The sequence below is a fragment of the Odocoileus virginianus genome, chromosome 18 (assembly GCF_023699985.2).
Source record: "Odocoileus virginianus isolate 20LAN1187 ecotype Illinois chromosome 18, Ovbor_1.2, whole genome shotgun sequence".
NCBI lineage: Eukaryota > Metazoa > Chordata > Mammalia > Artiodactyla > Cervidae > Odocoileus > Odocoileus virginianus.
Genome location: NC_069691.1, coordinates 23,540,772 through 23,558,676, shown reverse-complemented (window position 1 = coordinate 23,558,676; position 17,905 = coordinate 23,540,772). Strand labels below are relative to the sequence as shown.

Genomic DNA, 17,905 nt, shown 5'->3' with positions numbered 1-17,905 from the left:
ATTTCAACCTAATATAATAACTCATTTTTCTAAAGATGGGAATGAACCACACAATTATACTATCAAAGGCTGTTCCTCAGATATTTTCTACAAGACTTTAAGAGTAACAAGGCACACATGAATTCAAATAAATTAGCCTTGACTATCATTTTACAATACTAATGCTCTCAGCACTTACAGACACCTGATCATTAGATTTCAATAACAAACAGTTTCAAGATTGACTCTGAGAAGTACAGAAAACAACCATGTAACATAAGTTAAAAAGCCAGCATGGTTTTGTCTAATTCAATCAAACCCTTACCAAGCCACTAGCATAATAAGGGCAAGGTGTTTTTTACTTTTATTCCCTATACTGCAGAAAAAGTCAGGGCCCTTGGGACTCCAGTGGAATTCACTAACAGAGAAATCAAGTAATACAGAGGACGCCCATATATTACACAGCTGAGTGCTAGATAAAATATCCATTAAATCTGAGTGCCAACAATATCTACTGTTTTATGTCCACATAATGCAGAAAACACTCGCTGTGACCTAGGAACAAACATCCCAAGACAACCTGCTTAAAAATCTGATGAAGCTGCTGTTTTATTGCTTAAACAGACAGAAATATAACTATGCTTATTATGAAAGTATAGCATTACCTCAAGCTAATAAGAACTGATGGAACAAGGAAGAGATCATTATGTATAAATTAATAACTGGAGCATGACATGCAACAATCATAAAACAGCATTTGTTTTTCAAAACTAGCAGAGAAAAAGATTTCTTTTTACAGAGCGGAAACACTGTTGGTAAGGAATACTCTTACACTGCACTATTTGCTTTTCCATGAAAGCACAGCATGAAACAAGGGGACTACACAGTATCCTCCCCATTTTTTATATATTATAGTATATATATTAGAATGCTGGACCTTATAGTTGACTTAAAATATTATGTTGGTTTCTTCCTATTATATTTTGATAGAATTAAAGAACTTTAGAGTTTGAATGAAACTCTGGGATCACTAATCCAACGATTTCATCATATATATGGGTAAACATAGGATGAGCCTTAGGTTACATGACTTAGTTCTCCATGGTCATACACTCATTAACAGCCAGAAAGACTAGAAAGCAGATCCCAGATTGCTAACCATAAACAAAGTCAGGTATTATGTGGCAAAGCAAACAAATTAACATTTCTGGTATTAAAACTAATTTTAATTTAATCTGATACTTAACATTTTAAAAATGTGAATCAATAAAAGACATCATTATTTTGGTCAATATATCCACTTAAATCTTTGAAATAATTTTTTTTTAACAAAATGAAGATTGGCAAGCTTATACTGGGGGTTTCCCTGTGGCACAGTCAGTAAAGAATCTGCCTGCAATGCAGGATACTGCCTGCAATGCAAGAGATACAGGTTCGATCCCTGGGTCAGCAAGATTCTCTGGAGGAGGAAATGGCAACCCACAGGGCTTCCCTTGTGGTTTAGCTGGTAAAGAATCTGCCTGCAAGGTGGGAGACCTGGGTTTGATCTCTGGGTTGGGAAGATCCCCTGGAGAAGGGAAAGGCTACCAACTCCAGTATTCTGGCCTGGAGAATTCCATGGACTGTATAGTCCATGGCGTTGCAAAGAGTCGGACATGATTGAGCGGCTTTCACTTTCACACCAGTATTCTTGCCTAGGAAATCCCACGAACAAAGGAGCCTGGTGGGCTACAGTCCATGGGGTCCCAAGAGTCAGACACGACTTAGTGACTAAACCACCACCAAACCTATACTAATGTTCTTAGAAACCAGGGAGTTACAGCATGCCAGGGGCAGAAGGGCATAATCTTCTTCCAAAATATCTGTCTGCCAAAGATAAAGCATGACAGCCAATTCTAAATAATGTTCCTTATTTGACAGACAATTGCAAAGCGCCCAAAGGCTAGCTTTCACACCAACAGTACTAACAGTTACTGTATGACACAGTGTGAAGTTCATAAAATATCCAGGAAATATCGGGATACCTCAGAAAAAGATAAAAATCTCAAAGTGAAAACATGTTCTTGGGAAAACATGTTGAGGACCACTTTATCATTCAATTGCATTATAAACACAAGTGTTTTCACAAAATGAGTGTGAAACCAAAAAACATTTGAGGAAGTAATCAGATTTTGTCAGATGTGAGTTCCTGAGATTTTCCTTACTTAAATGTACTTAAATGTACACATTTTATTCTTCACAATAACTGAAATCTAGCTTAAATGTGTTACATTATGGTCAAAATCAAGAATAATCTTAATTAATGCAGCAGTTTCCACCTCTTCCAACTCTATATTTAAATGTTTAATCCATTACTAAATGAATTATAATATTAACATAGGCTGTCCAAAAAAATTAATTGCTGTAACACTGCCTGAAATACACTTTTAATCTAACCCTCAAGGCATGCAGACAATACAGAGATGGAGATCAGGATCTAAGCCGTCTTTAATTTCAAAGAGATCCTTAACAACTCATTACAGTACTGCAGTGCTGAACTGATGATTTAGGAAGAGTCATCCAGACAGTTCAGATTAGAGAAATTCAGAGCCACAACCAGGGTTTTAATCTGAATCTTGTCAGTATTCAAATGTGTAGGTGGGGTCACCTCTGCACTGGGCAAATACAGTATAGATGGGTATCTGCATCTTTCAATCTTTCTGTATAAAACTACAGTTGAAGAGTTACAAATAAAAATTTGTCCAAGGGTGATGAGCTCAACATATCACCATGTTACTTCAGGATATCTGAAATATCAAAAATCCATTCATGTACCTGTAGGTTAAAAGCCCTAATTACTTAAAGCCAAGGCTCATATTTTACACAAAAGGAAATTGAGGCCAGAGAGAAGACTTGAAAGAAGTTAAAAAAAACTTCTAGGGGACAAAGCCAGGGCCCCAGTCAGCATCTACTGTCTTTCAGTCGGCTAAACTTCTCAGAGTGGGCTCAAAAGATTTTGTAATTGTTTCTGCTTTTGATGCTCTAGAGGCATATTTGCTTTAAATTTCTGATTGGAATAAGAGGCATAAATATGACAGTAGTCCTATGTTAAGAAGTGTTAGGGTACCTTTCTTTCTCTTATCCTATCCTCTTTCCCCACCCAAGCCAAGAACCAGGTAGCAGGATCTCTTGTCCTCTGCCTGGGGCCATGGTGAGTTTTGGTTTTTAGTTTTTCCCTAGTACACCCTTCACTAAGGGCTTAGGCTTTTAAGAGTCCAGTTTTATGTGTCTAGAGGAGCCTATGAGGTCTTAGCTCTGACTTCCCAGCCTCCACTCTAGTCCTGGCATATTGCCCCCAAACAGTGCAACATTCACTCTCTCCTACCCACCAGAATGTCCTTTCACCCTGAATCCCCTCCGGATTCCCCTCATTTCTTGAAAGCTCAGATATCACCCTCCTCCTCCTCCTCCTCCTAATCATATTACAATGAGGATAACAAACATATCATGTGCCAGACACATGAGCGCCTTGTCCATGTTCTTTTAACCCTCCCAAGCGCTCCGTGTGGGAGGTGCAGTGGTAACCCCTCCTGGTAAGCACAGGCCCCGAAGCGTGGAGGGTCACGCAGCTAACCCAACACTAGAGTCAGTTGACTATGAGCACACACAGGGAGAAAGACAACCCTTCACGTGATTTTGCCTCTCTGTGCAAGTAAAGAGATAGACGGCCTAATTTATCAATTACTTCTGAGTGTTATATAACTGGTGAATTATCTGGTAATCCAGTTCATCACGTTCATATTCTATCTCTTTAAAATATATTTTTGCCCAAATATAAATGTGTTTATCATAAAAGTTTGAAAAGGTATCAGCATACAAAAGAAAAGGAGAACTAAAATCACTAATAACAATCTTGTATATTTTCTTATAAACTTTCAACTTAACTTTCTAAATCTTCAGCAGAATCTCCATAGACAGCATGAGTATGTCAACTCAAATCACCACCAACAGACGAGGAGATTACTGCATCTGCCACGGCCACATTCATAAGCTCTCCTGGTATTTGTGAGCTTTGTCCTTTACAGTTGCTTCAGAAACAACATTAGCCTTATCACTTCACCAAGGGGATTATGTGCACAATAAGTACATAAGCAGTGAATATACTGTAAGTCAAAAGTAGGGAAAGTTGGAAATTTTATGTTGCAAACAAAGTAGTAAAAAAAAAAAATTTAAGTGAAAAATAAACACATACAGGATACCTGAAAATTGTAAATCAACTATACTTCAGTTTTTTTTTTTAAATGCATATGTGTGTGCAGGAAGGGAACTTCAAAGACCAAACAAGGGACCATAAAGGGTAAGGCAGGGGGATGGATATTAATAAAATGTATGGTCAGAATATGGACGTCAGTGTACAATGTTTATTAGCCTAACATCAGTTTAGGAAAAGCCCTGAGTATGTGTCAGCACAAAGGGTTGCTGATGAAAACTCTAGTCAGAAAAAGCATGCATGAGTGAAAAGGAATTGAATAAAAATGCCTTTAAACTGGGAAGGAAATACACATAAGTGCACGCACATGCACACACACGCACATCTACATATATACTGATCCTAGCTAAGCAACTGTCCCAGTGGGGTATCATTCCTCTGGGGGCCCTCAGGTCCCCAAAGCACTGACCACATCTATATGCCAGGTCAGCTTCATATTAACTTTGAGGACCTGACTGAGTCAGGTGACATCCCCAGCTAATTAAAACAGTATGTTTTACTATCTACTTATATAGAGAATATTTCCGAGACAAGAATTTCAGTTTTACTTTTAACATGACAGCATATATTACATCATGGTATTTCACAATCTTTTATAATGGTTGATTTCAAGGGTACTAATCACCTGGGACTTCCTGCTTTTGGACCCACAGGTGGGTTAAGCCACATACTCACCTGGGACCCAGAGTACAGAGACAAGAGGAAAGGAGTGAGAGTGAGGAGAGAGACACAAAGACAAATAATGAAACACAATGTAAGGTGTGTGGACAAGCCAGATGCTCGAGCTAACTAAGCATAGATGGAATAGGACAGTAGAAGAGAAGTAAGAGAAATGAGGAAAAAGTGCTAAGAAACACATGAGAATGGTGCCAAGATGGAAAAAGGCATCACAGGTAAAGCAACAGTTCAAGGAAGTGCATGGAAGCATAAAGCAGCACAGATACTCAGAAGGGAAAACGAAAAGTTATGTGAATGGATGGAAAAGAGGTTCCTCACTGACTAGTTGAGGGAAATGAAGGCAGTAAGAAGTCAGTAGTGGACTATGAGCAGTCTTCCAGTCATTTATCCTGTATTGAAGCTGTAACATTAAGGGAAATCTGTGAGATTTGAGCTGGCGTCTTTAGCAACCCAAGAAAAACACCACTGTGGCAGATTCCTGAGCGGCCCCCCCAGCCCCACCCCAGGGCCCATCCCCACTCTCAGTGTCTGCTGAGGCCAGGCTAGAGCACCGTCCTCAGAGCTGCCTGACTCGCTCATGCTGCAGACACTCCCCTCTTCCTACAGACGGTCAACCACAAAGCTCTGAGATCAGCCTGCAGGAATATACCATTATCAGTACTCATATCACAAGGGGAGAATGGGTACATATCCAGAATGTTTCAAAACTAGAACCACCCAGCCAAGCACTTCTCTTTCAAGGCTGTTTCAATTCAACATTGTACAATTAGCTTAAAAAGCAGGAAAACACAGAGACTATCAATCCATGTTTCAGGATCATCTTGTGCAGCTGCCTGACTTAAGGAAAAAGGTAAGAGAAAAACACTTAAAAGAAAACTAGAGACAGGTTAGTAACTGCTTTTAAACTATAAATAATACATACGTGGTATTCAGTTAAGATAATTTTTCACCACTCCCCTCAAAAAGAACAAAATTAAATACTAGTTTATGCAAAAATTTTACATTCTAAAACATCATTCCTTTCTTAGGTATCCCCCTCTGTTCAGGCCTTCATGTTTTTCTGCTAAGTATGGAAAAGCTTCTTCTAGGAAAGAAGAGGATGAGAGTCGGGAAATCCTTGCTGATCCTGTAATTACTGGATCTACCACCAATTAGGATGATTTCCTCAGTTTCAGGCCATTTGAATATCAAAGAACCACTGTATTGTCTTTCGAAAGGCACAGCTGAGAGGGGACTCTTTAGCTCTCAGCTGCCCAAAAGCTCCCAGAGGTGCTGGATCAGTATCCTTCCCCTCTGCTGCTTTTCTGGAGTCAAATGCCAGTCTCACCACAGAAAGGTTCATTTACCAGCAAGGAACACTGCTGTTTGGAGATGCAATTTCTCAGATGCTCCAATCTAGATCTACTCATGCTCCTGCCTGGCATACATACCTACATCTGTAAGAGGAGTGTAGAAAGAGTCCAGTAGTTAGGGCAGGAAATTTCCAAAAGAAGCTAGATTTATAGTCGTGTGCTCCCAATGAGCACTCATTCACCACTCTTCATCACTTTCTAATAATGACACTCCCAGTTGTACAAGACACAAAGGGAGATGGCTAAGAGAAAAACATTCAAGTGCCCAAAAAACAATTTGCCCCAGGACACAGAATACTCTCCATTCTCAACTTAGAAGCTTGTAAAAAACTCTTTAGTCACTATAATTTTCTGATTTTTCCTTTCAATTCTCAGAAATCCCCAGAGGACCCCAGCAGTTCTCAACATATAAAAATAGAGGGTGAAACTGCTGCAAACGCTGCAATCACCAGTGTATCAGCAAGATATTTAACCTCAGACCTTTGATATCTCCCTGTTAAACCAATTCAGTTAGAAATTTTGCAAGCTATAATGATCAAAATCAGAACTGTTTTCCACGGAGAAACTCTGGACCAATTTACGATGATTCACAGGGAAATAAACTTCCCAGGATGATAAAGAACTAGGAGAAGGCAGTTTTCCTTATGTATCAGGACAGCACATTCCCTTCCAAGAAGCTGTGCTGTTGCTATAGGCTATAATGGGGAAGGGTCATGAACATTCATGAGTAAGGTACAGTGAATATTAATTACTTTATACAGAACAATTCTTTATTCTGACAATAAGGAGAAAATGGTTTGGGTTGGATACAATAAAGTTGGAGAAAGAAAAACTGAACATGATGACATATGGAAATAAAGGCAAATGTGTTTAATTACTTTTATTATTCAAGGCAGAATTCCATCCTGAGCTGGTGTTATAGACACTGCTACCATCATTATCTGATCCCTACACTGATTAACTTTTTTTTCCTGACTAAACATAAGGCATAAAAGAAGACAGTGAATAAAAGGGAAAAAAATCTGCTAAGGATATGTACTCTGATAAATTGGATTTAAACTAGATAGAAGTCTGAACCCAAGATTTATGTTATTCCCTTGACAGCACCCCCACAGACAAGGACCTTAACAGTTTCTACCAGTAAAGGATAACATCTCAAAGAAGGGCTTTTTACAGAACACCTGCTTCAACTGATCCTTTTAGGGATTAAAAAAAAAAAAATAGACCTCATGAAGCTATGAGACACTTGGAAGGAATAAACAGTTGATCAGTGGTCTGACTGAAGAAAAAGAAAAAAAACGTTTTTGGAAAAAGAGAGAAAGAGAGGTAAAGAGGGCAACTAGGTAAAGCACACAGACAAATGTTACATCTAAGAATAGTAGCTGGGTGTAAATAAAATGACTTCATGCCAAGCCTCATTAGTATAGTCACTGAGGAAGGATGTTCCACGACACACTGGGTCTAACAGGATACAGAAGTACTACATGTAGTTTCTGACTCAGATAGTGTTGATAAATTTAAAGGAGTCAAGTTAAAATCAGAGGCAACGCGAAAAGAAATACAAAGCATGTTAATTCCATGATTTGATACTCTGAGAGAAAGGATGTCAACTTCTTCTGGAGGGTCTTAAGGCAAATGTCAGAAACAACCAATTTACCCATCAAATAAAAAAGGAAGACTTTAACACTGCTTGATTATGTGAAGCAAGTATGTATCCCTAAAATCTAAGTTCTAAATAAACTGTGTGTTACTCAGGATCTCCTTAAGGTATATAATTGCCACTTAAGCAGATTTCTTCTCTCCCAGGCAGTTTTTTTAGAAAAGTTTGTTACAACAAACCGACAGAATAAATTCTGAATATTATACAGTTTATATGGAATAAACACCGGAAAAAAAAACCCAAGCTCACCTTCATCACTTGTTGCCTGTTGCTTCACCAGGGTCATTGGGGATCTTGCTGGAGGCTTACTAAGTGGGTGGCGCCAACTTTTAGCAGTCTTGGTTTCACCTTCTGTTCTCTGGTTACAGAACATGAATAGGGGAGAAATACTCACCATTAAAGACTTGTTTTAAAAGAAAAAACTATCATCACAATGACTTACCACAAAAAAAATTATAAAGAACTCTTGTACTTGTTTTACCACCTGAGAAATTAAGTTTATTAAAGAAATTTAAACGGCAAAATCAAAAGAAATAGGAGCCATTCTGTTAGTAATTTTACTGACAGAGGAATCACTGAACTATCCTTCCATTTCATATTAAAGCACTATCTGTAGTTCAGGGTACGCTTTGCAAACCTATAATAAACTCGGATGTTAGAGAGTTTTCAAAAGTCCTTTAAAGATAATTTAAATTTAGGATTATATATTCGTAACAATCCAGGACCATGGCATTTGGTCACATGTGACTGTGCAGCAGATTATTTTGCTTTCTGTCTTCAGAAGGCAATACAGCCAAAGTGAATCTGTACTGTTCCTTCCACTGGAAAATGAATCCTCACTTCTCTGAGGACCAAATAAGAAATCAAAAGTTGTTGTTTAATATGGCACATAACTGTCATCCTGAAACCACTAAAATTCTATGTAAAATCTTTTGTTATGAGCTGCCTGGACTACATTTTTCTTTCAAAGGTAGAGGAAAAAGTCATTTGCATCCTGACATCTTTCAGAGAGACTCTATTTACAAGCTTTCTCATCCATACAATTTAAAAAAAAAAAAAAAAATGGCAGAGTTGCTAGTTAGAGAAAGAGTTCAAATCCAGTGGGTTTGCATCAGTGGTTGATGCAAAAGAAAGGAGTCTCATAAATTTCCCTAAAAGCTGAAGCAGCAGCGCCCGGAAGGAAAGAAACTATGCTGACATCTGACACATAAACAGGCTTATGAGAAAATGTGTGACAACATTCTAATCAAAGCAAGATTCACAAAGTAATGATAGAGGATGAGATTTGCCTCTGGTATATAATACCTAAAAATGAATGTGAGAAATTATAATTTAGTCAAAAATAAGAAATATTTATTAAACCCTTACTATGTGCTACACTGCTCTTAAGAGTAGCTAGAGCAGGAAAAAATTCTAGTAGGTCCCTGCTTCCAAGGAGTGCCATATAGATGGAGTGGGCCAGAGGCAATAAACAAGTAAAAAGTAAATATTGGGTTGTTGCTATTGTTTCAGTTGCTCAGTCGTGTCTGACTCTTTGTGACCCCGTGGACTGTAGCCCAGCCAGGTTCCTCTTTCCATGGGATTTCCCAGGCAAGAATACTGGAGTGGGTTGCCATTTCCTTTTCCAGGGGATCATCAAGACCCAGGGATCAAACCAGCACTTCCTGCTTGGCAGACGGATTCTTTTATCATTGAGACACTGTGGAAGCCCCAAAATATCAGGTACTATTAAGTAAATATGCAGTAATAATGGGGAAAAAAAGCATGACAAAGAATAGAAGGAGATGGGGAGGAGGTTATTTTATGTGGGATCATCAGAGAAGGCCTTTTTGATGTGAAGACATCTTGAGTGGAGTCTTGAGAGCAATGAGAAAGCAGCACATTTAGCTCTCTGAGAGAAGGGCATTTTGGACAGCAGGAATAGCAAGTAATGTGTGAACATGTTTGGTTCACTTAATGTTTCCTGAGGATGACTAAAGCTGACTGCTATCAGCTAACACACAGTGTTACACTCAACACTAAGAAACACTGGTCACACTACACAAAAATGAACCAGGTCTGTATGACTTAGAAGGACTTAGAAGTCTGACAAAATGGGATGAGAAAAGACCACTACACAGCTATTTCTGACAAGTGCAAACCAAGTCCTTATCCCTCAACAACAACACTTGCCTTCCTGGGCAGTCAGGCTTTGTTCACTGAAATGATAAAGATGAAGGTTAACAGTAAGGGAACAGAAAAGTTATTTTCAGTTCCATTCTAGTTTAAAGAATTAGACCAAATATAAAGAGGCATTTGACTTATTCACCAGTCTAGAATCCCAGTATCTGTCCAGCTACAAATAATCCCTACGTGAAACTAAGTTGTAAATTTTGTTTACTGTTATGTGAATACTATGTTCAAATTTCTCAGCCACCTTTTCAAGTAAATTAGATTATAACTTTCTGTTTCTCATGTGTTTCTGAAAAATATTTTATAGTTCAGTAGGACAATCATGCATAAAAAATGATAAGTTATTGGGGGAAATTAGGAGATTATCTATATTGTATTGGACATTTTAAAACTACTTATAAATAGGGTATTCCAAATTGATGTCTTTATTTACTCTCTCTTGCTACTCAAAGATACAAAAGGATTCTTCTGAGCTAAAATGAACAGGAGCAATCCAGAACTGGGTCTGTTCAGCAGCCAGCACAATTTATCAGCTCAAATATTTGAGGCTTGCCTTATTCATCCACCTGAACTCCTTTACCAAGTTGTTCAGGTCAAAAGAGGTTACCAAATTATGACAATCACAACACACAATTGTAGCTTGGCTGATACAATCAGTTCATGCTGGAAGCATGTGATATTAACATCATACAAGGACATAGGACAAACAGGGAGGCCTTCTGTAAAGGGTTAGAAAAAGGAAGTTGGAAATCAAGAGGAATCTTGAGCTTTCCAAGTGGCAGAAAGCCTGGTTCCAGCATGGGTAGAGACAGAAGGTTCAGCCTGGTCCTAGATTCAGAGTCCATGAGGCAAGAGTCAGGGAAAAACATAACCAGAAGAGCCCTAATGTTAAAATAGAGGTTGAGAGAAGCCTAGGACCCAGAGGTATTAAGCACTGGCAGAAAGAGGTGAGAGTCTTGCAGGTGAATTATTTCCAGTCTGGCTAATATTGCAGGTGACACAACCATTCTATGTCTTGACTATATCGATGTCAGTATCACTGTGCTATCCTATCCTAGTTTTCCAAGGAGGTTCTATTGGGGGAAACTGGGTGTATAAGATCTTGCTACACTGCTTCTTACCACTGCATATAAATCTACAAAGATCTCAAAACAAAGAGTTTAATGTTAGAAAAACTAAGAAAGGAAATCAAACCCCAACACGTGGCCAAAAGTTCCATGTTCTCTGAATTATCACCACGTTAGCCAGAGCTCACAGAAAGTTTACCTCCCAGTCATTGAAGGAAAAAGATTAAGACCTATAAATGTGAGATGCTATTTCCACCCTACAGCAAGATTTCCAATGCATAGCATGCTGTTTCCAAAAAGAGCCTTGACAACACAATAAATATGGTAAAAATGGACACCGTCACATACACTGGGGACTTTGAAGCCATTTCTCTTGCCACTGGAGACCGCCGGGACTTCCCCAGGTTCAAGGCCGCTGCCACGGCTCTCCACATCACTCTCTTCTCCCTCAGTCAAAGCACTGCTGCTCTCTGCCACAGAGGAGTGCGACTCAGGCGACTTTGGCCACGGAAGCCTGCGTGGCTCTGATTCCTCGGATGTCACTTGGCCACTAGATATGGACTCGTCAGCCTCACTGGGATCTGAAGGTGGAACTGCAGCACAAGTCTGGCCATCCTCAGCTGTGATTTTCTCTGCTACAGATGCACTTAGGCAGACGTTTCCTAAGGAGTAAAACAAGAGCGTGTTAATAAATGTTACAATGTATTATTGCTAAGAATTGGTAAACTGCTCTCAACTAAATGTCTACCATCAAACATCCCCTCTAAATTTCCACCGAAGACCCCAGTGGGAAAGGTCACCAAAGCACTATGCAGCCTTTGTAGTTGCTAAGGCAGCAAAATAATATATTTACTGACAAAATAAGGGATCAAAAAGAGGTTCCACTGTAAACCAATGTCCAAAGCCTTGGCAATAACAATACTTACCTAAGCAATTGCAATTTGAGATCTTTCAAAAAAATAAGAATTTAATTCCAATATATGTTACTGATGAAACATTCCAACTCAGAGGATGTGAAACTGTACAAGTCCATGTAAAACACATGTAAAACTGTGCAGGTCCAATAAAAACGGTTTCTTAAACTAATCCAGCACAGTACAAGGACAGCACAAAACGGAAAGGAATATCACAAATACTTCACTTCTACATGAAGTGAAGGTCTTGGCCCTACCATTTTCTCTTATGTATACACAAGTGTGCATCATTTTATTCACCTATCGCATAGTAGCTCAAACTGCACCATGCCAAATCTTTTTTTTCCCAAATCTATTAAATGCTCTGTTGGGTTTTAAAACCCAGAAGTCAAAATCCAAGAAACCAGGTAGCAACAGAACAAATAAAGCTGCATATCCTTGGCTTAAACCACTCGGTAGTTCGTAAAGTAATTAATTTAATCCAGTGTACTTAAAAAAAAAAAAAAACTATGGTGAGGGACAACAAAGAAATATCTGTACACATTACATAACTAGGGATTCCTTGGTGGCTCAGAGGTAAAGAATCTGCCTGCCAATGCAGAAGATGAAGGTTCAACCACTGGGCTGGAAAAATTCTCTAGAGAAGGAAATGGCAACCTACTCCAGTATTCTTGCCTGAGAAATCCCAGGACAGAGGAGCCTGGTGGGCTACAGTTTACAGGATTGCAAAAGAGTCGGATACAGCTTAGCAACTGAGCATGTGTATAGTGCATAACTGGTCTCTGCACTTTCCTACCTTCTGCACTTTCTATCTTCCGTGCATTCATCATGAATCAGTTCAGATATCACCCACTCCCAGAAACCTTGCCAGTTCAGCCTCCTGTCTATTTTGTGTCTTTCCTTGGTATGCCATCTCTATAGTGGTACTTGGCACACTAGATAGGAATTACATATTTATTTGTCTAGATATCCAATTAAATACAAACTCACTGGGAAAATGTCTATGATTTAAACTCTATTAACACAGACATTTCAAGTGCAAAAGGAAATAAGAATGGAGAAGAAGCCAAGGACTGATTAATTAGAACAATGATCAGGACTTTTCTTTTACTCTAAGTGGAATAAGAACAAGAAAATGGTAGGGCCAAGACCTAAGCTGAGTCTTTTAAAAGGATCACTACAATTGCCATATGGAGAACTGACTAGAGTGGACACTGGAAAAACGGGAAGGAGGCACCTTCTAAACAGTCCAGACAAAGATAACACATCTTGAGTGAAGAGAAAGCAGGTGGATGTCTGGATTTGGGACAGCCCCACAACAGAAAGACAGAATAGATGAGGGGAATGAGAGTGAGACAGGAATTACCAATAAGCTCCATTGGAAAAAAGGCAAAATCTCCCACAAGTATTAAAGAGGCAAAGCATAAAAACAGTTTCAAAGAAATATGCTACAAAAAAGGGGAAGAGCAAATGAGTTGAGATTTATAGATGATGGCTTTGGTACAGAGAAACAGCCAGGGGACTATATATGCCATGTCACAGGATTGAATGATTTTTGATGTTACTTTGTAAAACCTTAATCTTTATTTTCTTTTTAAAATTAATTCAAAAGCTAAGAATCTGCAAAGAATTATCTATAATTGGTTTTCTCTATTCCATGTGAATTCGAGATTTCCAAAAATGTATTATATATCGTAAATTGAGTTGCACCAAAAAAATTTTTTTTCTTTTCCATTTTAGAATCTACTTTTTCATTAAATGAAATAGGTACTGCTGGCTATTTGTCTTAAAATTTCATTACCCGGAACAGTGGTACTTCTGGCTTTTATAACACTCCCTTGGCCTTCTAGTTGAGTTACCCCATAGCTTTAGATACCTTATTGGTTAAGCTCTGTGGAAAAGTAAGATATCTGTCCTAGAAAACACAGACTTAAGGAAGATCAGCAACTACCTACTACTACTACGTGAAATATAATCAGCTAGTTTCTCACCCGAGAATCTGATATTATCTGACAAATTATGATCCAATTGCATCCTGCTAACAGAGGTCTCTTTCTCTGAAGGTGCTTCTGTGTTTGCTAGTTTCACTGCTTCTTCTGGCTTTCCATCATCCTTGAGATCATATGGATCTGGGTCAGGAGTGGGTCCCTCTGTCCCACCAACTGTAGCTGACAGTTTCTCATCCTCCTCATTCTTAGGCCTCTTAGAGTGAGAACTAGTACACTGGAAGCTATTAACAAGAAAAGCTGTAGTCAGAACACAATGTGGGCGAAGGACAGAAGAAAATACATACATAAGCATTATTTTCACTTATTGAAAAAACAGAATAAAAAACTGGTTTTTAATTGCAATATACAAAGATAATCTTCATGATTAATAAATCAAATTTGAAATTGAAATGTTAACAACAGTTTTAATAACAATTTACTAAAAATTAAAATTAAAACAACTCTATATAATTGATTATTAAAATATTATTGGGAAAAAGTCACTGTTAAAATTTTATATGGAGAAGGAAATGGCAACCCACTCCAGTATTCTTGCCTGGAGAATTCCATGGGCAGAGAGCCTGGTGGGCTACAGTCCATGGGGTCTCAAAGAGTCAGACAGGACTGAGCGACTAAACAACAACAACAACAAAACTTTATAATAATATTAAAAGAAAGCTTAACATAAAAAATAAAGTGAAAAATCATGACACAGGGATAAAATCAAACATTATTTAGATAATGAAGAAACAGGAAACAAAGTGATTCCATAAAGCTGTTGTTAAAATTTTAGTAGATTATTTACATTCCAAGGTGACCTGGTGACTGTATTTCCCTGAGTTTCACAGAATTCTGAAATATACATGAAAATCATTAAGATTACATGTCAAATTATCATTAGCTAAAGAAATTACAAGAGGAAGAAGGCTAACCACATGTGTTTAACATCTTATATCAATGTACTATTTATTTTCAGAGTGGACACCATTTTTATATTATTCCACTTCCAGTATTTTTCAGCAAGTTACTTCATAGCTTTATTGTAGATGCCTTCTGTAAATGACACAACATTTCTAACACTTTCATTTGAGAAGAGCTATGTCAAATTAAATCAACATGTATTTCAGAATACGTGTACACACACACACACACACACACACACACACGACATTAGTGTTATCCTATAGGAAGTCCCCATAAGATAAAGGGAGTAGCCAGGGATAACCTGGCTTTGGTAAATTTGCTAGAAGTAACAGTACTGGTATCATCATCACTTTTACTGAAACCCATGCAGTGGTCTATGTGGAATATTACATTATAAATAGCACAGCACACATAAAATTAAAAGGTTGACATCTCTTTGAGAATTCAATGAAACATTCCCTTAATTAGACTTCCTCAGATACAGTATATTACTTAAGGGAGATCAGCAAACTCAATGATCAAGCCACAAAGGTGAGTATAATAAGCCCCTCAACATTAGGCTTTCTAACTGGGTAAGTAAAGACCACTGATTATTTTAACCTACTGAAAGACACTTCACTGTTCGATGTCATATCCGTGTGCAATGTCAACCAACAAGGACCACTGTGATTAGTAACTAAGAGACCAGATTATACACCTAAATTAGTGTTGTGTTTTCTGTCCATTAAAGAATAATTCTCAAGACATTCTATTGGCCACTGAACTCAAGATTGACTACTGTCTCCTGCAGCGAATTTTTTTTGGCAATGTGGATTAGCACCTTTATTCTCCAAATCAGTGTTTCCCAAACTTTTCGGAGTGCAACCCACAGTGAGTTATACACTTCAGATGATGACACGATATGCATGTACACCGATGCTCACACATGTCATGAATTAATACTTACCATCACCTCATGGGAAGGACTACAGTACATTTTACTCTCTTTAACTTCCTAATCTTAAAATGCTGTTCCTAACCTATTAAATTTATTTGAAAAGTGACAGTTTGAAAATTCCTGCTGTAGACTATAGGGTGAAATAAGAACATCTGGGTTGTAACTCTGCTACTAATTCTGTGCAAGTATATCTCATAAAATGCTGGTTTGATTCCATGTTCTTAAGGTTCCTCCACTTACTAGCATTCTAAAATAGCAGAAAATAAATTGTCAGGGGAAAAAAAAAAACAGAGAGAGAGACAGAGAGAGAGTCAGAAAATAAACATCAGAAGTGTGGGCAAAGATTTAAAATTATAGTGTTTTTTGGTTAGTAGCTAAAAACTGGAAAGAAGCTACAGGTCCAACTATAGGAGATTAGATAAAATACATGCAGGCATTAAAGATTTTGTAGCAAATCATTCATTTACATGAAAAAACACAAAACTGGTCAAATTACTAATAGAGCATGGCCCCAATTTTGGAAAGGTATATAATATTATATAATAAATAAGAAATATATATGTAAAGGATATATACAAAATGTTAACACTGGTTATCTCTGGATTGTGAGGTAATGGGTGATTTGGGATTCCTTCATTATTCTTTTCCTTATTTTACAAATTTTCTCCAATGCACAAATATTAGTTTTACAATCTGAAAGAAAAACAATGAGTAATATTGGAGAGAAAACTACAACACAAACCTGGAAAATAAGAACCTAAAAAGGTTGCCTGAGGACCTGAGCGACAAAACACACTTCCTGTTTAATGTGTTTTAAGACAGCAAGATGACCATGACAGGCCTAAAGACCACAAAAATGGAATGCAGGATACATTACACAGAGACAACCACGTTACAGAAACACCACATGCTCTGACTGACAACTTGTGAAAGCACAAAGCCGTGTGTATAATGCAGCAAAATATAGGCTCCCCAATAAGAAGAGTAATATGAGATGTTTGACAAGTGAAGAAGAGAACTACCGAAAGTCAAAATCGGTAGCCAAATTAAAAAGTTGGAAACCAAGTTATTGAAGCTGACAAAAATAAGGAGAGAGCACCCATAAGACTTTAAATACACTCGTGTTAAGGGGTTTAGTAGTTCTACAAGTGTTCTATTTCTCATGCGCTGCAACACAACAGACCTCTCTTTTTACATTCTATTTATTTATTGCACTTCCAAAGAATTACAAATACTTTGCCTCAAATTTTCAGTTAAGATAGTAAATAAACATACAATGAATAAACAGAAGAAAAGCAAATAAATAGTCTTTAAATTTTAACTGAGTGGGATGGGCTGGGGGCAGGATCATTACCTCCTGGATGCTTTTCTTACTTTCCTCCTCCGCTGCAGCCATGCTTTTACTTCAGGGGTGGATTCTGGAGTAGGCTTTGTGTGATCAATGGTGTATATATCCTTTCCTTGTTTCCAAAGCTGGTATCTGTCTGGTTGAAATTTCCTCACAAAGATATCCATAGAAATTTTCACCATGTCTTTCCTGCAAGTGCACTGAAACACAATGGCGTTGGAGCGCTTTAGACATTTTGCTAACTATATAAAGTCACACTGAGTTGTTCTCTGAGTGTGCCATACATGAATACTTAGTTACTACATAATTAAAAATAATGCTTTATATTTTCGAACATTCAGTGAGTAACAAACTCAATTTCTCCTGAATGGAGGTGACAATCTGTATATTCACATCTATAAATGAGAGTAAGATATTAAAATGTATTGTACAGTTCTTGGAAACTCTATCAAGAACAACTGAAAGGAAAGAGCACATATTTGAAAGCATACCTGCAGAGAAGGAATACCCTCCCAGCACAAGGATGCATTGCTGCACTGAATATTATAAAAAAGAAAATCTAGGTTGGCAATGAATAAAAGTAGCTAATGAATGTGTGGTTAGAATAATTTAACCAATAGATTGATATAAATTTTCT

The 17,905-nt window shown here is 37.8% G+C and overlaps 1 protein-coding gene across 8 annotated transcripts in view; it reads right to left on the bottom strand.

Moving 5' to 3' along the window:
* Positions 1-17,905, bottom strand: part of KDM4C (lysine demethylase 4C) — a 400,301-nt gene that overhangs the window by 181,914 nt on the left and 200,482 nt on the right. For all 8 annotated transcript variants that reach the window (XM_020904553.2, XM_070480461.1, XM_070480462.1 and 5 more), the window contains 4 exons: positions 17,275-17,468; positions 14,063-14,301; positions 11,506-11,819; positions 8,168-8,276 (listed from right to left, as the gene is read on the bottom strand). In XM_020904553.2, the coding sequence (XP_020760212.2) occupies positions 8,168-8,276; positions 11,506-11,819; positions 14,063-14,301; positions 17,275-17,468 (856 nt within the window). The remainder of the gene's footprint in view (positions 1-8,167; positions 8,277-11,505; positions 11,820-14,062; positions 14,302-17,274; positions 17,469-17,905) is intronic.